Genomic DNA, 23,781 nt, shown 5'->3' with positions numbered 1-23,781 from the left:
CTCATTCAGGGACTTTTACCCTTTGCAGGAGAGCAGTCGGTATATTCTGATGTCCTATTGACTGGGCCAAAAATAATCTGTAAAAGGTTTTGTTTTTGAGATTTTTGTGTGTGTGTGTGTGTGTGTGTATGTGTGTGTGTGTGTGTGCGTGTATGTGTGTGTGTGTGTGTATATATATATATTGTTTGATTTAATTCTTTTATTTGATGGCATATCAACTATTTTTAAATTATTCATGTTGTGACCCGCCATTTTAGGAAATATTTTTGTGTTTTAAGTTCTTTATATCTCCAGATATTCTTTCCTGGTGCCTGTCTTAGTTGTTCTCCTCCACAGCACATCAACCCTTTTGGAATATTTTATGTAGAATCCATTTATTTTATTAAAGTTGTTTTCAAGTTCTTCATATCCTCAACCACGATGTTTGTTTTTTTTTTGTTTCACATCAACCCTTTTCCGGTTAATCATGCTGAATTCAGCAACTTCACAGAAAGTTCCTATATTTCAAATTTCCGATATCTTTCATTAGTTCATAGTGCTTGGCTTGGTTGTCTTGTAGTGGATTCTGTTATTTTCATTCTTGCAGTACATGATTGAGTTTTGCAAAGTGGTAAGAGTTATAATGTTTATGCTTGATGTGTTTTAAGTCAAGAAGCCAGTAGGGAAGTGGGAGAAAAAGAGGTGGGATGGGGAGGGTTTTTTTTTTTTTGCAGAACACTGTTAACTTCTGCAAAGGTTTAGAGAACAAAAAAAATGTTTTAATGTATAATGCATTTGTGTTAGGAAGCCGATATTCAGACAGGCTGATCTGATAGAACCAGTTAAATAAATTTGGGTAAAAAATATATTTTTTTTTACTTGAAATGTTCATCCATATAAATGATGCATAACTGTAATTTGTTGATTATATATTTGAACATTTAATATAAACATTAAATTTTGTTTTTGACAATTTTTAAAAATTAAATACTGATATTTTAAGAAAAACTGTAAACAGATTAACTCTGTAATTAATATTTCACATCCTTAAAACATAAATCAACTTCCAGCAGAAAATAGAAAGTTACATTTTATAAATTTATACAAGATGAATCATATCAATAGGACATTCATGCTGTAAAAATGGCCAATTTGCATCACTGCTGTTTTTTTTTATGACCACATTTTTGTGTTATATTTCAATTAACAATAAAAGGTTGTAGAATTCTTGATAGATAAGCTTTTGACCGTAGATAGCGGATGAATTTAATATTACACGCAATTTGAAAATAATTTGAATTTAATCATATTACATGCAACTTGAAGATAAGTCATAAGATGCAAGATCGTGTAAATAGGGACGATTAGATTCTCTTTAGAAATAATTTAGTCACTGAAAATTGATCCAGAGTTAGAATTTAATAAAGTTGTGTTAAAGTTTGAATTATTGCTGCCTGGTTGGAGACTACATTCTCAATGACAAGAAGTAAATAATCATAACTTCAATTAAAGGAGGTTGATGACGCAAGCAGAACAATGGCAACTATTGAAACTACAGCAAACTATCAAAAAACTGTACAGAGTGGAATTTGGAGAAAGTTCACCTGTGAGAACTGGTTACAAACTAAGCAACCTATCAAAAAAACGTTTCATCCCTGAACAAGAGAAAAGTAACATTAAATAATGTAGAAATGATCTCATCTTATGACGGAAGGGAAGCTTAGATCTTTAGGAAATAACACTTGTAAATAAAAATTGTTTCAATCTCGGAAAAAAGAAACGGGAATCAATTATCTTGTTTTACCTTGGGTAAGATTGGTGTGGGTCGCTCAGGTGCATTTGGATCTTCAAATTTTTCCGGCTTGAAAACATAAAGTTCTTGTAAATCAGCTTGGGTGAAATGCCGCTCAATTTGGTGCTCGTCAACAACTCGTTGAGATAAAGATTGTTTGGTAACTTGTCTGTCATAAATTTTTTCTTCCATTGTGCCCTGGAGAGTAGGAATAGAAAACAGAAGACGTAATAAAGGCATAATTTATTCAGCGTGTAGGATAAGTTTGAAAACATTGTTATCACAAAAGCTTATGCTAGATCAAAGCATTTCTAGGTATATATATATATATATATATATATATCTAAAAGAAACTACACAAGACACGTCCACAAAATCTTTTCAGTGTCACTTTAAAATACAAGAAAAAAAAATGTCATTGTCTAGAATTTAACTATATTGAATACAGAATAAAATCCTTACATATGTACTCATGACTGAATGAAAATATCATTCCAAAAATCATGTAAATTGATCAAGTAATTTTGTTTTATGTAAAAATAGGATTTATAAACGATTTGAAGTAATTAACGGTAAATCTTAGTCAAGGCTGAAAATAAAAACTCTCGCAAGTTTGAATCAAGTTATTTCATTTTATTCAAGAGATACACTGTTCTTGCTTCGATTTTCTTAGAAAAATAAAAAAGTACTTGATCAATTTACATGGGTTTTGGAATATGACATTTTCATTCTGTCATAGGTATGTACATCATACAGATTTTTATTTTTTTAGTTTTCTTTTTAATATAGAAAATATTCTGGACAAAAACCAAAAAATATCATTTGTGTGTGTAGGGAGGATGACATTTTGAATAACCTTAAATTTTATTATCTAGTAATTTGAAAAGGGATGGTCAAGTCATTAAGGTTTCTCAAGCATTAAAAAGAAACTGAAGAATTATTGTTTCTCTTTAGACTATTATCTTTATTAACATAATTTCTCTTCAGTTTGTGAGAGAGAGGGATAGGAAAGAAACTGGTGTTGCTTGAGAATACATTAAAGCAAATACATAGATATCATTTTAAAACTGAATGCTCAGATAAATTTCTTTTATTTTATTCATAATGCATTAAAAACAAGATGAGGATGGGCAGAGATACAGAACTATATATATATGAAAACAAAAATATTTTGTATTTTTCATGTTTAGATAAAATTGTTCTTGTAGAGATTACAAAAACAAAACTGAATACAAAAAATAAAATTGTTTTACAAAAACAGAACTGAATACAAACGAGATGAAGTGATAACAACAATGCCAATAACATGAGACTTACCTGTGCAACAAGTCGGTACACATAAACGGGCTTAGTCTGTCCAAATCTGTAGACTCGGAAAATGGACTGGATGTCATGTGAGGGATTCCATGATGCGTCAAATATAATTACTCTATTGGCCGACACAAGATTGATACCTAGAGATCCTGCTTTTGTAGAGATCAGGAAAAGGCGTGCTCTGAATGAGGAGTAAGAAGAAAATAAAAATCAGTTATGTAATATACTAAATTATCTTGAGGACATTCATGGCTAATCTGGAAAATAAGTGGTTCATGGAAGTTGGGATGGGGAGTGGAGGGTGGTTTCCAGCGAACATGCAACAAAACGTGCTTAATATCCGGGAATAGCTTCTCCTTGTATCCTTTCTGCTGAAATATCTGGTGGTGGTGGCAGGTTGTCGCATACTTCTTTTTTTGGGAGGATTACATTTTTGTGTTTTTATCCGTTCTTTTATTTTTAAAGTTGTTGTAGGGGTATCGACGTCGCCCACAATGGCGTTGACACATAATAATGAAAAGGTGCTCACTATCCTTAGTATAGCAGGTGTGTCCAAACCGAACTTCATGTCGACCTGGGCAGCGGTGGGTATCCCTGCTAGTCTATTATATAAAGAGAACCTCTACTTTTGTCAGCCTCATCAAACAGTCACAAACCTGGTAGCGTTACAAAAAGCAATCTCTTGGACACATAAGTAAAAATAGGAAAAAGTGGTGAATTATTTCATATAGAAATTGCGTTTTATATGAAGGGGGGGGGGGGGTCAGTTAAAACCGTCTTTAAAGGATATCAACAATTGCGCATGCGTCAGCCATTGTTCTTCAAATTTGTTTAAATAAAAAAATTTCTAACAGGATTTCACAATCAGAATTAGTTTTGAGGGTTACCTTCTTTCATTTGAAAGAACTATAATTTGAGATGTTAAAGCATCTACGCAATTGTGGCCACATCGGTAAAGGTTCAGTTACTAACTTCAATTATACAAGTATGTGTTCGTCACGCATCATTTTTTCATTTTTTTTTCTTACAAAATTTTGCTTTCAGTTTTGCTTCTGGCTGACGGCACCCAATATTTTTGTTTGCAAGTCTCACAATTTTATTTTTTCTTATGGCCGGGCAACGATATATGCAGATTACAACTATTGCCTGTGTGTATGTTTGTATGTTCAGCTAAAAGTAAAAATAAAAACTACAAAAAACCTACAAAGTTGGTATATTTTGATGAATAGCATCCAAAATTTAGAAAAACAAATTCATTTTCTGTGGGTCAATTTGGGAGGATTTTTAAGTGTTATGTATAAATTTGAAAAGAAAATATGAACTCATTCCAAAAGGAATATATTATATAAAGGGAAATTGTGTGTGTGCACCTCGGTAGAGAGGAACGAGCTGGGTGAAGGAGAAAGATCAGTTAGTAAAACGTAGGGGTAAAATATGACAAAGAAAGAGATGGATAGAGGAGGTAAAAGTTTAATAAAATGTGAATTAAACTAATAAAGATTAGTTGTAGTTAAAGTGTTTGTTATGAATGTTTTATGGAGGGGGGGGGGGTCGAGCACCTGCTATAAAAATAATGATAGAGCCTGCTAGAGATAGATTAATTTGGAAGTCAATTTTTAGAAGCCCTTCCACGCATGTCAGCATGTAAAATATAAGACAAGCAGGTTTCAAGCGCAAATTGCTAACAAAGCATTTGTTAGGTCAATGGCACCAGAAAATTGTATTTAAAAACTTTGAACCTTACCTGTAATTTTCAGGATCGTTAAAAGATTCTGCCCATTTCTTTCTGTAGTGAGCAGGTGTGGATCCGTCAAGTCTAAAATAATCAGCACCTTTTGTCCAAGAATTTCCAAAGTCAATTCCTTCCTTTTCTTTGGTTTTCTCTTTTTCCTTTTCTTTCTCCTTTTTCTTTTTACTTTTCTCATTCTCGTCTTCATCCTCATTTTCACTGTCTTTACCTTTGTCGTTTTCTTTATTTTCCTCTTTGCCCTTTTCTTTCTCCTGATTTAACAAAATATAAAAATTTTCAACCAAAAAAGAAATACGAAACTTGTCCCAAGGCGAATATTTCAACTAACAAAACCATTTTGCGTCACTTTCATGTCTCTTATAAAGATTCAAATCAAAATACAATGATATTAACCTTATGTTTAGAATCCATTAAATGATTCTAGAAAAAAAAAAAAAAAAAAAAAAAAAAAAAAAAAAAAAAGCTAAAATTTAGACTTAAAAACTTAGTGAGACTTAAGAACTTAAAAGTCATAACTTGGCCTAATTGATGTCTAATAGCTCCAGATTAATTTTCAAGCAAAACGAAAATATTTAAATTTCCAAATGGGAAACCATTGCATACATTTCTTCTCTACTATTATATAAAAAGAATTCTGTGAGAGAGAGAGAGAGAGAGAGAGAGAGAGAGAGAGAGAGATATCATTCCCTATGCACTTGGAAATTGCTGGACAGATTTTTTTGTCATTTCACTTTAAGGTATTGGACGAGTTTGAAAGTGTTTGCAGGTTTTGTATTGAAACAAGTGATAAATATCAAAAAAATTCTGATTAAAGAAGGAAGTCTGATTTTGACCAAAGTTAAAACTTTTATACAACCTAACATCACAAATGAGAAGTTTTATCACCGCACAAGCAGAAAGCCTCAGCCTATAAAATCAACGTTAGATCCTTTTATAAGATGGGTGCATTTGAAATGATTTTTTTTTTTTTAGAGCACAATTGAACCATGATACTTGACTTTTGTACATTTATCTTTAATTCAAGTGATTATGTAAAAATAAATTGAAGCAGGATACTTGGCTTTTGCATTTCAAACTTATTTACATTAACTTATTAGCCATTATTTACAGATTATTTTATAAAATCAACAGTAATTACAATGTAGTGTGGCCTAAGTCGTTGTGAGGAGGCATGTGAAGCTTCCTTCCGGTACTCTGTGGGAAGGATGGTCCCTAACTAGAGGAGGCAATCAATAGATTTGATTAAAAAAAAATAGGTGATTTCACAGATTTTGATGGCAATAAAAAGTATGGGACGACGGAACACTTGCTGATCCTCATTCAATCCGGAACGTCAGATCTCCCCGCTAGTATATATATATATATATATTCAAATAATATTTACTTGAAAATATTTAAAAATGGACCGGATTGCTTAACAGCGTGCCAACCTTTTGTCAGGTTATTTAATGCTGCAGTCACTTTTGGTAAATGTTCAATTTGAAGTTCTTAATATTTTCGAATAGAAAAATAGTAGGTAGGGAGACTAGAATAGAAACAATGTTTTTATTCTCTCTTCTAATTTCAGTATTGTGAAACCAGAAAGGCAGTTGATGATTTTGCAACCCTTGCTTCACTATAAACTTGGCCACGTAGGCACCATTTCAGATAGTGCATTCATTATTTGAAGAGGTAGATGTTCGACTATTTCGTTGCACAGAAAAAGCTTTTGATAACCGAGAAGATACAATTATTAACAGGGATTTGTTGTTTTACAATATCTTTACTAAATTTTTAATTATTCAATGTTGAACGGTCGTTTTTAAGTTTTAACTTGTGAGTCCTTAATATCTTCAAAAATATTTATTCATGTAAATTTCTGGACCATTGGAAATAAACGACAATATAGAAGTAATGGATCCATTGTGTCCACAGATAAAACGATGCCATGAAGAATTATGTTTTGTAGGCCAGAGTACATTGGCTTCTTCAAATCACACCTGATCAACAAGGAGATAAAATACACATTAAAAACGTTTACTACAATTACGAAATGGAAATTATCTGGTTTCAAATCTTGACATTAATATATTTGTTGTATCTAGCCACACTGAAGATACATTACAAAACAGATGTCTGTGGATAACTATATATAGTAAAAATACAATGTTTTAATGTAAAAGAGTTCTCTAAATCCAGAATTAACTGCAATTAATCAATGTGACATTTCAAAATACAAAATGTCAGATTGTCTTTGTGGATGTTTTTTTTTTTTTTTTATAAAAACTAGATCTAGCATATCTTCTACTGGATCATTTTTCGTAATTTTGGGATTTATACTAACTTCGACATGACGCGTAAATATGTTTGCACCTGAAATACTTTTGTTTAACATCAAGCACAGAGAATGCAATCCAAAAGCAGAGGTCATATCTGTAATGTCTTTTGTGAAAATAAAATTGAATTTATTTTTTTTTTTTTTAATATTCTTGTAAAAATGAGAAAAAAATTGGAAAAAAAAAAAAAAAAAAATTGGAAAAAAAAAAAAAAAAAAAAAAGGAAACCTTTTCTTTCTTTTTATCTTCCTCTGCAGCACCAGAATCAATATATTCCAAAAAGTCTTCTAATAAATCCAATGAAAGCAAACTTTGGCTGAAGATCAACCTGAAATTAAAATAAGATTTGAAAGAATTTATTTTATAAAACACTATAACAAATATCAAAATAATTAATGTAAAGTTTTTAAATTTTAAAAAGATAGAAATATAAATAAAATGCTATTAAAATTGAAGTGTTTTTTTTAAAAAACAAAATGTAAAAAACATAGCAATATATATACATACACACACGTGTATAAGTTATGAAGTATATGGCAATTAAGCTACACAGAATCTTATATATATATCAAGATATTAATTAAGCTACATCTTAGAATCTTATATATATTAAAGATATTAATTAAGCTACACAGAATCTTAAAATATATGAAGATATTAATTTGATCATTAAAAGTAACGAAAAAATTACATACACTTTATCCCCAATATCTTCACACATTCTGAGAATTTCGAAGGTTAATTTTAGTTTCCCACTTATTTCCAGGTTGTGAGCATCTGTATCTTTAAGATATTCTGACCACCACTCCGTACTCACAGGCTGGTCCTTTTCTTTTTCTTTTTCAAGTTCTACAAGATGTTCTGAAAAGAGAACATTTGATTATTATCAGCACAGGTGGGGATTTCATAGCATGCAAAAGATCTATAATTTTTATTTTCAATCTTTTTTTTTTATTATTAACAAGAAAATCAAATTACTTTTTATAATTGGAATTTTTTTTATTTCAAATAGATCAACTTTTTTTTGTCTGAAAATGTTTTTCAAATAATTTATATTGAAAATAGTCTAGCTTTTTACTAAATATAAATAATGTACCAAGTTTTAAACATTAATCATAATAACATCAAATATTTCTGAATTTTGTTGATTGCACAATTTTTAGGGCTAAATTATAAAAAAAAGTAGAAAACAAACCTTTAATGCTGAAATTACTTTGGTGAAAATTTTCTGCATGATGGATTGCTATGAGCTAATTTATCTATTTCAGGAATAAATAGACTTATTTAAATGTGGCAGTTCTGTAACATACTTTTGTTAATAAATTTGAATTATAGCACCATGTCTTTATTATTGGCTTGCAGTGCCACAACAGATTCAGTGAAATAAGAAAAAAAAATGACACCAAACCATGGGGGACAAAAATAGTAAGGAACGGCTTTCTGATAAACATAGTTTGTCAATTTCTGAATTCAAAACCAGAAGCCATCATCAAGTAGACTGCTTCTTTTATTATTGAATTCAGACTTTTTTTTTTTTTTTAATTCAGTTCTATCCACAAAATGTACAAATTAATAATGGAAAGAGCTGACACTTTGCCCTTGCATTTCTGGCAGTCTGAAATATCATTATAAATTGAATGATCAGAATATCCTTTCTTACATCTCTTTGTATATTAGATGTAGATTGGGTAGAAATTGTATCTTTTATAGATTAAAAAAATGATCCATTTTAGAAGAAGTAGGAAACAAAGAAAAACTCACCCTCATCATCATCGTCACCTCCTCGTGATCTGGTCTTCCATTCTTTAACAACCTCACTCTTGTCCTCCTCAGATCTATAACAAGATATATTTTTTTGTATATATAAAATTAAAACTGAATCAAAAAGGAAAAAAAAAATTAAGAAAATTCAATAAATTTGATTCAATATACCCCTCCATTAATTATCTTGTCAATTCGGTAGGTTTAATAAAAAAAAAAAAAAAAAATTGAAAGTAAAAATTTATCAAAAGAAAGGCACATACCCTCTACGTCTAGCTGCACGAGAAGCACGAGTACTTCTGGCAGTCGTCTTATTGGTTGTGCTAGATGGAGCAGCATCATCGTCATCGTCATCATCCTCATCAGATGGGTCAACCAATCCTCCGCTACTATTGGAAGAAGACTCACTAAACGATGCTTCAGATTCATCATCAATAAAAGAATCCTCAGAGTCATAACGTCTCTGCCGAGGGGGGAAACAAAAACATAAGAGGTTAAGTAATTTGTTTGAAGCATTGGCTAGTGTATATTACGGTAATTTGTAAGAGGCAATACAATGCAAACTAATGGAAGCAAATTAAGACATAACGGTAATATGATACGCAAGAGATTTGTTACACAATTATGAGTCCCCCTCTTCCTAAAATTTTATATATATATATATATATGTGTGTGTGTATATAAAATCAGCATTGTTCAATTTTAAGTTTTTATTTGAATAAACACGTAAAGAAAATGGTTTTCAAATTGTTCAATTAAAATAAACAAATTCAGTTTTTAAAATCCATGAAACAATGCAATGTATATTTACTAACACAGAAATAATGTACAAGTTATCTTTTGAATTAATTCTTGTTTTTCTTTTTAATTAATCTGTATAAATAAAACAGTAAATGTATGTATATGTGAAAATATTTAACTGATAAACTCTTAAACTACTGGTCACATAACACAGATTAACAGGAAGTAAAATCTTTGTTTAGATGGATGAATAATGCATACAGAAATATGTTGGCAAGTTGAAATGCAAAATATTCATTTCAAATTGCTGACATATTTCTATTACTTTTGCACATGCGCAAATTCATCCATAGCTTGAAGTTGTTTAATATAAAATTTTTCTCATCTATTTATCAATAGATCAAATGGAAGGGAGCACATCTGGAGTGCTAAATATTTTGATTCTAGGGGGATGGCCTTTTTTTTTGTTTAAACCTTTGAAATCAGTATTATATATATATATATTTTCCAACATTATGTTTGTATATATCAATTAACGAAATCTCCAGTAGCGTTTAAAAAAAAACAAAAAAAAAACAAAAAAAAAACGTGTGTGTGTGTGTAGGTGGATGCATACGTGCAGGCAATCCAGACAACCTAGACCCACAATAAATCTATAAGTCGAAGCTCTTGGAAAAGACATTCTACTTTGCACCCACTTAGCTTATCACCTACATCTGCTCATCAATCTCCAGTCATATAAATGTATGCGTGCGTATCCTGTGTATGTATGAGTACGTGAAGAAGCATATGTGGTAGTGCGCAAGTGTATATACATGTATGTTCACGTTTACGAGCATGTTGTAGGATGCGTGGGTGTCCAATTCAAAGTTTTATGAAAGACTTAGCTTTGAATAGAGACCACACAAGTTGCTGACCATTCCAAGTTGAAAATGCTAGAAGGGTCATATTCAAACAGATCTTTACCTTAATGGCTTTACCCGTGCCCTTCCTCCTGCTGCTAACTCTGCCTGCTCACTCATGTTTTCTATCATTCACACCGAGGAAGATCAAAGGATCGGTTGAAAATTGTGTTTTTGAAGGAAACATTCTTGTTTTTTTTCAAAAGACTTTTTGTATTTCAACATGTCAACACACAGGAAATAAATACAGAAAAGATATAAACATATATTTTTCATATTGATCTTTAATTCATACACACACACACATATATATACACACACTAGTAGGCCACCTGGCATTGCCCGATCGTAAAATATACTTAAATATGATATTTTGATTAATGCAGATTCCATATTATATTTTGTATTATATTGAACCTAATATATAGTAATGATTTAAAAAGTTACAAAAAAGACGTATGCACCACCGAGAATCGAACTCAAAACGTTTAGCTTATAATTTATTTTTTCCTTTGATGTGCCTAAGCTATTAGGATATGTTTGCTGAAAGGCTAAAAATTAAAACATGAACCAATAGTTATGTTACGCATGCATATTCGTAATGCCGTTCGCCCTTTACCTTGCAAATTCCATTTTTTTTTTAATTTTTACACTTTTGTACCAATTTTTCCTGGCTAAAACCCAAATATAAAGTTTCCCATGAGTTTGAATACCCTATATATGAAGTTTCATGTCTGTAGACCAAAAACTGACAGGAGTTTGGTAGGCAAAATTTTCTAAATATATACATAAATATATATAGAAAGAGGTTTGTGTTTACGTAAAAAACGCAAATATTACAGAAGTATAAATCATGTAGAATATCTGCATGAATATAATTACACATAATAGTTAACTAAGAAAACCGAAAAAACTAATAAGGAATTAAAATGAATTTTTAAAAGAATATGCAAATTAACTAGACCTTTTGCAGATAAATGCAATTTCACGACCCATATATAACAAAGTTGTATTTTCTTTTTAAATAAATAGAAAATAAAGTTTTTAATATGGTCAATAAACAAAAGAAAAACAAAACAAATTTATAGGTGCATGTGTTGTGTGTGTATATATATATAGCGTCAGGTCATGCCATATGCTACTGGTACCATGTAACCCAGTACTACCTGCCTCAAGATTGGGTCACTGGCGACTAAACTGATTCCCCCACCAGACTTGCTTGGTGAGGAGGGCGACTAGTCTCCCTGAAGGATTAAAAACAAGACCTTCCAAAAGGGCGAATGAATCCTTTTTCGGGGTCAACGGCCAACTAGCACCGTGTATATGTGTGTGTGTGTATATATATATATGTGTGTGTGTGTGTGTGTGTTGGGGTAGAGAGAGCTCCCGTAAGCCGTGGTGAAGGTAACCTTTCTAGAAGCAAATCTCTGATTTAAAAAACCATAAAGCGGGAGACCAGCACCAGCATTAAGCTGGTCTGCAGTTTAACTTGTTGCTGGCTATCTTGCTCTTGCTTGTTACTGGATCTAAACATTTTGAACTGAGAGAGAGACTTAGCTGTCGTACAAAGCTAAAACTAACATCTTTGTATAGATACTTCCTCAGGCATTTTGGTTCATGGTGTCTGAGGGAATGGCACTCGTCTGACAAGACGTTGCAATCATCATATATATATATATATATAAGTAATCTAATAGGGAATCAACTCTTTTTTAAAGCTCATTCATTACCAACAGTGACTCTTCAGATATTGCTTGCTTCTATCACTAGCATAACGTCAATTCCCCAGTGAATAAAGCTTCCTAATGAAATCATGGCAGTGTAAGTTATATTGATAATGTAATTTTCATTGGGTTGTCAAAGTACAGATACTTTGATAGAATTTTCTATTTTCTATCAATGTTATTGATAGAAAATTAAAACTTCATAGAATGTTGGGTATAAAAGTAAATTAATAACAGAATGATTAGAATCCTTGAGACCTTAAAAATAATGGCATTTCTAAATATCAAACACTTTCTAAATCTATTCCCTTTCACTGGGAATTTATTGACAAAAATTTCAAAACTAAATTTACCATAGAATTAGATATTTTTCCTAATAGGGTAATATATTTTTAAGTAAATTGCTTAATTATGTTAATATAACAAATCTAAATGTAAACCATTTTTATAATGCTCTAGAATAATTTAGAAATATAAGTAAAAATATAATTAAGCCACAGCAAAATTTTTGGAGTCTATCTAATGAAATATTTAAGAGAATTTGAACTGTATATTCCAAATTTAAATATGCAATATGTCAACATAAATATGAAACATTAAGGTTTATTATAGATTGATTGTTTTTAATAGGTTAATAAAAAAAGACAAATATTATCCGAAAAATGATTTGGAGACAAAGAGGAAAAAAATATAAAAACTGCTTACCTTTTGTTCTTGCCTGATTTCATCGAGTTTTAGCACCCAAGGATGACTCCAAATTTTCATGAGATGCTGATAATCAGCAAATAAACCAACCGATTGGCGTTTTTCAGTATTGCTAACAGCAATGTGTGAAAATTGATCTAAATATCTCTGATAGAGTTCAATTTGGACATCAGAAAGGCGTACTAAGATCACATATTCCAATTTAGGTGGCAAAAAGTCGGTTAAAACACTGTAGTCCTTTCGCTAAAAGGAAAAGAAAAATGATTAGCAATCAACATGAACAGTCTTTTTTTATAGAAAATTAACAAAAATATGCGACCAAATGTATAGTTTTACTAATTTGGGCGCATAATATTGTGAATGACCATATACTACACTGACCCTCCCCCCCAAGAAGTGGTAATGATCGAGAGGATAATATAAAAAAAGAGGTAGTATACCCCCCCCCCCCCAAAAAAAAACAATAGTAGAGAGGATCTCTCTCATAAAAGGTAATGACTGAATATAATCCCATGACAACAAAAATTGGAGGAGGTAATTCCTAGGAGGATGATTATAACAAAATCAATATTACATTACCCACCTCCATCAAAAGATAATACAATATGAGATTAAATCTTTTAATTCATTTTAAAAATGTCAAAAAAATATTTTTATGGCTTTTCAGCCTTTTAACTCAGATTAAAGTGTAGTATCTGTTTTCAGCATTACAGTGACAGATGTTTTACTATTGACAAAACTTGTGTAGAAGAAAATATGAAAATGCAAATGAAAAATAAATACAAGTACCAATTTATTAGAAACTGAGCTATATAAATCAACCAGTAGATGTGTGCGCAACTGATAAACTCAGTGTAAACAGTTCAACAGGAAATAGTAATCACACACCAAGGATGATTTATAACAAGTAAAATCTTTCTTTGGATGGATGAATAATATTTACAAAAATATGTCAGTGAGTTGAAATGCAAAATGTTCATTTCAATGAACATATTTAGTAGTTTTGTGCAAATTCCATCATAGTCATCACTAGAAGTTGAATCTTTCTTATCTGTCAGGTTAGCTCCAACAGTTGAGAATGCACTTTGAGCATTAAATCAGGGAACATGGTTGGAGCGCTAATGTTTTTTGGTTTTGATTCTATCTGATAGCATATAAGTCATTAAAAAAATTAAAATAAAATATGAAAATACTCAAAGCTAACAGTGAGCATTTGCAGATTACTATACATACAGTATTTAAAAATACTATTATTTCTTATCATAGAATGAAATAAGCAGGACTCATTTTGATGTTAATGTAGTTGGATGACCAACTGTTTGGCATAAGTGCTTGCTAATGAGACGGGAGACTGGGGTAAATCCTTGATAAGGTCATAAACACTAAAAAAAAAGAAAAAAAAAGGTACTTAATGCCTCCTTGCATTATAAGGAAAGGATCAAGGACAAGTGGTGTAATACTGAGAATTGACTGATGCTTTCCCCTATACCTAGATGTATCATCTAATAAAAAGGGAACCTTTGGGTTGCCTGCGTCCACGTAGCTTTTAGTTGCATAAATGACAAAAAAAAAAAAAAAAAAAAAAAAACTTGGATTTATTTAAATTTGTCATCATGAATAACAATTTTATTTGAAAAAAATAATTTATATAATTATTACAAGAAAAACTATTTTTAATAGTGTTTCATTCAATTGATATTACTATTGTTTTCTTCATATTAATATTATTAAACAATGTTAACATGAAGTTTTTATTGCATATTTATAACTAAAATTAAGATAAAAATTAAAAATGAGTCATGCAGAATATTAATTCATTAGGAAACTTACAAAATTATTATGCAAATGAAATATCTTGAGAAATATATTTTCTTAGTGTTCCGATTAGTGCATATATAAAATTTGAAAATATTTTAATGCATAACTGAATTAAATAAACCTAAGGTGTTTTGATATACAAAAAAAAATAGTTTGGTTAAATGAAATAAAGAAGTTTTGCATTTATTCATTTAGATATAAAAAAAAACAAACGATTCAAACAAGATTAACATTATTGATACAGTTGATAGAGTCATCTACTTGGGTTTGTCCGTTTTGTGGTACATCGAATATTTTTATGTAAAATTGTTTATGTTCAGAATTCCCCCTATATTAAAAAACAAAATAAAAAAAATCTGTATGATGTACATCAGGACAAAACAAAAAAAATACCATATTCCAAAAATCATAAATTGATCAAGTATTTTTCTATAAGAAAATCAAATTTTATGAGTATCTGAAAAATTACTTTTTTAATTGCCATTTTCTTTTCAAAATAATAAAGGGGAGATAATTCATACTTAATAGATTTATATTGTACTGTCTACGAATTCCCATTAATCTCTTAAAAATGATTTTCTTATTTAAAAATAAAACTACTTATCATTTTGCATAATTCTTGGAATATGATATTTTTGTTTTGACATGGGTAAATACATCATACAGATTTTTCTTTAATATGGGTGAAATTTTGGACAAAAACTGAAATATCCCTTAAAGGAACATATCTTACCACTATAGAGAATAATTCTGTTTTATGATAGGTTTTTTTTTTTTTTTTTTAATGTAATTTATCTTCAAGATTATGACGAAAAGCCAACAAAAATATCTGTACCTGTACACAGCCATCAAGGAGATCATGGAGAATATGGGCACGTCTCTTCATTATTTTCACGTCTATCGATGTGGAATCGGAACACTGTCCGTTGGTAATAGGATTTACAAATCTGTTGCAAAATTCTTTCCGCGTTCCAAGTAAACTGGGTTTTACAAAACTAACCATACAATGATCTGAAATAATAAAGATTAACGTTTTGACACTGGAAAGACTAAGTAACAGACATTAATTTAATGCTTAGATGTGTGTGACAATGTTGTTAAGCAATTTAAATTGTTCATCTGAAGCAATATACTAACAGAAATGGTTTGCCTGGTTTCAGGCACGGTTTTGGGATCAAAACATCATATAATCTATATATATAATATATATATATCTAGTAAACATGAAACAAATTTATTTTCCAAAATCATTTACTAGGCTAACTGTTGTAATATTAATTCAAGCAACTTACATTCAATTAAATTATTCTGTAGTGGTGTACCAGTTAAAACAATTCGTCGCTTGGTATGAATTTTATTCATAGCTTTAGAGACTCCAGAAGCATCGTTTTTAAGTATGTGGCCTTCATCACACACCACTAAATCAGGGCCTACAAAGAAAGAAAAATCAATGAAATAAACGTTTAACATCTTTAACTGAAAAACAATTTGCATTTGCAAAATTTCTACTTTGAATATTTTATATTCAAAGATTACAAGGAAAATTTTTTTAAAATTGAAATCAAGTTATTAAAACAATGCCATTAAATTCTTTAAATTTCCATTAATAAATTTGTAACAACTTCTTGTTTCTTGCCTCTACATGACTTAGATTTTTTTTTTATTTACAAATAAAATTTAAAATCAATGGCAAAGTACAATAAAATATACATGGAATTAAATTTACAAAAATGCATTTTGATTTAACTTAGCCATTTTGATCTTTTATTAATAGTAAAAACAAACTTACTTTGTGAACTTTTGAAAGTTTGAAGTCATTTTAAAAGTAAATTAAAGTAATTTCTAGCTTTAAAATTCTTAGAAAATCCTAATGTATTAAAAAATTCAAAGTTTTCAAAGCTATTAACATTTAATTTTAGAGATTAAAGCAACATTACCATAATAAAATTATAATTTCCTATCAATTTGATTTAATTACTTTCAAAATCTTATTAAAAAATATGATTTGGTTCAACAAGTACAGCTAGTTGATTAGAAAAGAATTTCTTCATTATAAAATGAGTGATAACATGTAAAAACATTTAAATGTTGAGAAAGTAAAAAAGTTTTAAAATCCCAACAAAAACTACTTACCAGGATCTACAAGACACTCTTCAAATATTTTCTTCTGTTTTTTGTTTTTGACATGATGTCCTTGGCTGAGATTTCGATACATCTCATAACCAATAATCATGATTCCGCCCTCATCCAACCAATTCTTGAGAGCTTCCGTTCGCTGCCAGTTATTTTTTATATTAGTCATTTCATAAACCTGTAAGAAAATAAATGAATTCATTCAACCAAAAATTAAAAACATTAACAGCACATCAAGATTATCTCTTCGTTTAAACATTTTCAAAATCAGGCATGTCAATTTTACTTAATGTAGTCATGAGATTGCACGCCTCTATTTGACAACATAAGGATGAGCAAAACTTGTTCTTACTGTTCTTACTGTTTATATTCTATGAAGTAGTCTTGAAGTTATGCCATGGAAATGTTGACTCAAAAACTATTTCTCTGATCAGACTAAAATTTTGTTAGCTGTTACTCAAAGAGCATCAGATTCATAAATCAATTATCAAACTTGGAAAAAAAAAAAAAAAAAAAAAAAAAAATCAAGTTGAAATTTTGACTTTTTCAAAGTCAAGATCATATAAGATGTGAGACTTTACCGACTACAATATAAGTAGAATCTCTATGATAAACAGAAATGAAGTTATCACCAAAAGTGTGACTTCCATGTTTTGCAACCCTGACCTTTGACCAAGAAATTCCACAAATTATATCAGACTATCACTGATATTTTGTCCAAGTTTAGTGACGATTGATCAAGCGATGTGAATGCTAAGTTGTACACAAACAAATATGATCAAAACATAACGTTTGTCAGAATATTCATTTATTTATTTGTATAAAAGTTAAAAAAAAATATATAAGAAAAATGTTTATTGATAAGAAATCTAAATTGACTAACATAAGATTGATAAAATGAAGTTAAAAAAAAAAAAAAAAAAAAAAAAAAAAAAAAATGCAACTTTTAAATTCCAGAAATTATTAAAGAATTTGAAGTAATAAGGAAAGAACATCAGTTTACAATGATTTTCAGATCAATTTATACAAGTTGTAAAAAATTAAATATAGTAAACAAGTTTTTTAAAAACATTTTCTAAACTTATTCAAATTTTGTAAGATATGTTTAGTATAAACTAGCAGAGAGACCTGACATCACCCGGGATCAAATGAGGATCAACAAATGTTCCACAATTCCAATACTTTTATTATTATAAAAATCAGTGAAATCACCCATTTTTTTAATCAAATCGATTGTCTGCTCTAATCGAGGGACCCACCATGATATACTAACAAGTCTTACAGGTCTCCTTGCAGTGACTTAGCCCATAATACATTGTAGTTTACATTGCATTGTAGAGAATCTATTGTTGATTTTATAAAATTATTTTCTATAATGGCCTAAATTGAAGTTTAAAATGCTAAAATCAAGTATAATGGTTCAATTTTGCTCTAAACAGTAACATTCATTTCGAAAGCACTTCTGTCTTATCAAAGAGCATACTGTTGATTTTATACGCCAGGCCTTTCTGCTTGCACGATAATAAAACTTCTCAAATGCATGTAATGTTAAGCTGTATAAGCATCTGCGTTCATTTTGCCCATACCTACGTTACACTTATGCTCTCTTAATGTAAAAACCTTCAACAAACAGCAAAATCACAACAACCTTTCATGATAGAAGTTTCAGATATCGGAAGGCTTTCTATTTTAATAGTATCTTTTCATGAATTGCTTGCCTTTTGAATTTTATTCCTGCTCCACATTTCATATAATAAAGTTAAAACTTTAAATGAATCAATTTTTATTTTTATTTTTTAAAATAAAATTACTCCAATTTAATAAAATAGATTTATCAAAATAATCATAAAATCTTTCCAACTGTTAATTCGCTTTCTTTGGTTTGTAAGTAAAATAACATTAATGCCATAAATTCTTTTTAAATATTTGTTTTCATTTAATGAAATGACTTACCGATATATCTTCATTTCGATCCCATTTTTCCCATTCATCTTTCCAGTTCAAGACGGTATTAAGAGGGCAGACAACCAAACAGGTTCTTAATTTAGTTCTCTTATAATTTACCAAAAGAGTGTGAACAAAAGTAATTAACTGAAAGCAAAAAAGAAAAAGTTTTAAAGTTTTTTGTTTTTTTTAAAGGAAAAAATACAAAATATGTTGAAGTCTGATTAAGAAATAAAAAAATATTCTAATGTAATTTGTGCAAATTAAAAATTATATTTTTAAAAATAGTTTTTGTTCCAAGTTTCCATAGGGATAGACATAATTCAAATTGAAAATGTAATATTTATATTTTTTAAAGTCATGGCTGCTAAGAAAATAAAATTTAAAAAGACAATGGCTGCATATCTGGTTATTTTATGCCAAAGTTATGTTTTTTGTTCAGAATCCCCTATATTAAAAAAAAAGAAAAAAAGTACCCGTTACAAAACCAAAACTTATTTAAAACATTACATAAATTTATCTAGTAGTTTTTATTTTTTAAAAAAGGAAATCATTTTATGAATAATCGAGGAGCGACTGCCTTGTCTTCTACCATTTAAAAACAATCTCATAAAATAAAGAGAGATCTCAACTATAATTCAAACAAGTTTTGTTGTAATGCACACAAATTCCCATTAATCACTTAAAAATTATTTTCTTTTTAAAAATAAATCATACTTGATCAATTTACATAATTTTTGGAATATGTAATTTTCATTTTGTCACCGGTATGTACATCATATAAATATTTAATTTTTGTTTTTTAATATAGGAGAAATGTATAAGAAAAATCCAACCCCCCAAAAAGGGTACCATGGATTGGAACAGGAACAAAAATTGAAAATCTTGAAAGATTTGTTCGTCACTGAATTTTGATCAAACCAACAATTTGTCAGGTATGGTTTGAGTTGCATATCACTTCTATTTACATGTATATTTGTATATTGCTCTAAAAGTTCAGTTAGTTACTGAAATCACTTTCTAGGGAACATGAAAAGTGTATGTAGAAAGATTTTTGTAGATCTATGAATCTACATCCTTGATTAGAGGCAGAATTCTTCTAAGAAAATTGATTCTACTCTTAGATTTTATGGCTTCAAATGATCTTTTTGTGCATTTTACGTTATATGTGCGGGTGAAATTTCTGCACTCAATCAGGCTTCATAGGTTTCTTTCATCTATTTAATAAATGCAGTTTTACCCAGTCGTAAAACATGCTCTTAATTTGTCCAGATTTTGTATATATTATAGAATCAGGATTTCAAAAGTAAAAAAAAAAAGTATTTGGATTCTATCAGCTAGAATTGAAACCTAAAACAAAACTGTGGCATTCAAAGCTGGTGATGTTACCACTGTACCAACGTGACATGCATATGAACTGATTAAAAATAAAGATGAATGTACAAAATGTATGTTTTTTTTTTTCAATTTTGACCCCATAAAAGCTATTTTAATCAGCTAAAGACCCATAAATGAATGGTCCATAAAAAATCCAGGCATTTGAGGCTCCTAGCGTCACTCTGCAACTTTTCATTTTGGAAGAGATAGAATTTGAAAATATAGAGACAGTGAGTTTTATGAGATTTTATATCCCAGATTTTTGTGGAGAACAAATATATATTATTATATATAAAAAAAATAGCTAACAAAATATAATTTCATCATCACAAAAATAAAAATCATGTGTGAGAATACTGACCGATAAAGTTTTCCCAAGACCCATACAATGGGCAAGGATGCAACCTCCACCTTCTTCTCGTTTTAGTTGAGATATCGTTTCTATACAACAATCAAACATAAATTGAACGGCTGCAAAAAATAAAAATTCCAATTATATATAAATTTTATCACAAAAATATAAATTTTGTTAACAATGCATGTAGAATTTCCCCAATCGTGTTAAGGGAGCTTCTGTAGTATAATTGGAATAAAAAAAAAAATGCATTTCAGATAAAAACACTATTATGTACTTGCGTATCATGTAGAAATTAGTATAAATTCCAAAAATTATAAAAAATGATCCAGTAGATGTGATTAGATTTATTGTTAAAAAATAAATAAATAAATAAAAAATAAATAACTACGACCAGGTCAACATTTTGAAATGCTGGATTTTAATTGAGAGTAAGGGAGATAAGTCAGTTTGTCATACAGAATTGGATGACAAGAACACATAACAATAAAATGATTCAATAAATTTTATTTTTACTGGTAATTAGTTTTCTACCTGATCATTTTTTATAATATATACTAATTTCAACATGACAAGTACGTCATAGTGTTTTTAGTGGAAATGCATTTGTTTGGAATCTCATTATATTGCAGAAGCACCTAAACATATTTTTAGCATTAAATATAATAATTATATACGATAAGTTCTATAAAATTATCTGACGAAATATTGCGTTTACAATGGATAAATGTGATTTATAAAATTAAAATAAAATTCAATTATAATTAATGTAGTAACATTTAAAATCTTGTGTTTGTGTATCAATTGTACAGTATACAATAGAGTGATCATTAAAATGAAATCTTGCAAAAAATCTTGAATTTGAGCTTCACTCATTTGCATCCAATATTAAAGATGTTTACCTTCAACTTGATGAGGTTTTAATTTAGTGACAAGATTTTTGTCAACTTCCAATAGTGGCTTTTCCTCTTTATCAAAGGCGAGAACCAATTTTTTAGTCACCGGGCATTCTGTAGGGGCACCTGCTTCCTCAGTAATCACACGATTAAACTGTAAGTAAATAAGACTTTTTATTTAGGATGTGGTTAGATTTGTTTTATAGAATGTCAACAATAGTTATTTGCTGCCAAAACTGACTGATTGAAAATATTCAGCTTAAAAATTAAAAAAAGAAAAAGAAAAGGTAGTTCATCTAAGAAGAAAAAAAAAGAAAAGCGTGCGAGAGCACTTTCTGATGATAGTAACAGTCCGTTATGGAGACTATCATCAGTTCCGAACAAACAGGGCAAATAGAGGTATATACAGGGTGCGTCTGGTATTTGAGAACATATATTTCCTTTTTAAAAATAATCCAAAAGACAAACAAAAACATTGGCATTACAAAAAGTCACTTTATTGTACATAAACTACTAAAATATTTTTTTAACTTTATTTAAAAAAAAAAAAAAAAAAAAAAAAAAAAAAAAAAATCACCCTTAGCATCAATTACAGCTATTCGAGACCTAAATCGTTGGCAGGCACGCTTAAGATGGTCCTCGTCGATATCCTGCATTACTCTGACTATGGATGCTTTCAAAGAATCTTTAGTGTTATGAGGATGTTTATTAACATCTCTCTCAACAACGCCCCACACATGATAATCCAACGGATTTAGGTCTTGAGAGCTTGGAGGTCACAAATTGGGGGTAATGTGATCATGGAAATACTCTGCTAACTATTCTTGTGTCTTCTGAGCCTTATGTGCCGGCGCAGAGTCTTGTTAAAAGATGTAGGGCCTTCCATTTCTTACTCTATCAATCCACGGCTTCACAACAGTACTCAGGACTTCAATGTAAGCAGCAGAATTGATTTTTAGTCCTTGTGGAAAGAAATGAGGTGGCATCACATATCCCTCATTGCTAACCACTCCCAAAACCATAACAGTTGCTGGAAATTTTGCGTGCATGACTCTTGGAACTTCAGAAGGTCAGCACATAACCATCTGTCATTTCTTAGGTTTACCTTTTGGTCTTGGTAAAAATTTTTTTTGTCTAAAAAAAAAAAAAAAAAAAAAAAAAAAAACCCAAACAATGTGTTGCTCAGCAGGATGTTTCCGTTTGCTTAAAAGCCTCTTGGATCTTACCAACCGATTTTCTTTGGTGGTCTCGGAGATAAACTGGCTTCTCCATCACATACGACTTGTATCGAAGATTTTCATGACAAGTCCTATGAATTGTGGCTTCTGAGACATTAAGATGTTTTGCAATTGACCTTATTAACGTTTGAGGGCTCTCATCAATGATGTTCTGAACTCTTTGAACAAATTCAGGTGTTCTTATGCTGTCAGAGCGTTGTTGATGCTTTTTGTGTTTAGCAACTGGAGAAATTGGGCCATTTTTGTCCTAATTCTTTGCGAACTTTAAAGACAAACAAACTTTTAGAAATTGTGCAATTTGCAAATCACTGTGTTTTGCCATTATTGCAACTATTACAGCCTGTCTTTTCATTTCCTGAGTTATATTAATATCTGCCATAATTAATTTTCTGAAAGAAACAAAGTAAAAGATTAAATAATAGATAAAAGAGATGAAATAAGTGATGTTTTCAAATACCAGACGTACCCTGTACTTCTCTCCCACTGCAAGAACTGTGACACCAGAGTTGGAAAGTGGAATTGAAAAAGTCAGTGCTCAAAAGAATGAGTCCTCTAACTCTGCAAACTGCAGTCCCGTCGGCATTCCTGGCAAAGCGCTTCAGGCGATTAGCAATAAATTAACCCTTCTTAAAGAGAGAAGGCAAAACCTGGGAGGGTGGACCTCCTAGAACTGTACATAACCAGCATTTCACGCTGCAATCAACAAGAACCAGATCATTATAGGAATGCTCTAATCTCTTAAGTTTTGGGGCTGAAGATAAAAATCCTTAGGGCAGATAGGTTGTCTTCACACAGCCCAGAAGTCCTATCTAAAAGAAAGTAAACTTGGACAAAAACAACCCCGAGTTCGGTATGGACCAATTGTCTTATTCAATGTGCCAATGGACTTTCCGTGCCTGATTTAAAAAAAAAAATGGATAGCATGCTGTACAAACTCAATTCCACTGTTAAGAAAATCACGCACGGGTACCTTTCAGAATTTGTTTTTTTTTCTTCTGTGTATCCTGTCCTTGATATACAAGAGCAAAATACAAATA

The 23,781-nt window shown here is 30.1% G+C and overlaps 1 protein-coding gene across 14 annotated transcripts in view; it reads right to left on the bottom strand.

The window, feature by feature from the left end:
• Positions 1–23,781, bottom strand: part of LOC145259136 (uncharacterized) — a 158,975-nt gene that overhangs the window by 11,457 nt on the left and 123,737 nt on the right. For all 14 annotated transcript variants that reach the window (XM_080116822.1, XM_080116829.1, XM_080116820.1 and 11 more), the window contains 14 exons: positions 21,513–21,660; positions 20,617–20,726; positions 18,888–19,025; positions 16,935–17,112; positions 16,094–16,231; positions 15,637–15,812; positions 12,984–13,226; positions 9,175–9,374; positions 8,912–8,985; positions 7,846–8,011; positions 7,379–7,478; positions 4,830–5,086; positions 3,089–3,266; positions 1,784–1,969 (listed from right to left, as the gene is read on the bottom strand). In XM_080116822.1, the coding sequence (XP_079972948.1) occupies positions 1,784–1,969; positions 3,089–3,266; positions 4,830–5,086; positions 7,379–7,478; positions 7,846–8,011; positions 8,912–8,985; positions 9,175–9,374; positions 12,984–13,226; positions 15,637–15,812; positions 16,094–16,231; positions 16,935–17,112; positions 18,888–19,025; positions 20,617–20,726; positions 21,513–21,660 (2,292 nt within the window). The remainder of the gene's footprint in view (positions 1–1,783; positions 1,970–3,088; positions 3,267–4,829; positions 5,087–7,378; positions 7,479–7,845; positions 8,012–8,911; positions 8,986–9,174; positions 9,375–12,983; positions 13,227–15,636; positions 15,813–16,093; positions 16,232–16,934; positions 17,113–18,887; positions 19,026–20,616; positions 20,727–21,512; positions 21,661–23,781) is intronic.

Source organism: Euprymna scolopes, chromosome 34, assembly GCF_053919585.1.
Source record: "Euprymna scolopes isolate OS-2025 chromosome 34, ASM5391958v1, whole genome shotgun sequence".
In the NCBI taxonomy this organism is placed as follows: Eukaryota; Metazoa; Mollusca; class Cephalopoda; order Sepiida; family Sepiolidae; genus Euprymna; species Euprymna scolopes.
This window is presented reverse-complemented; position numbering and strand designations above follow the sequence as displayed.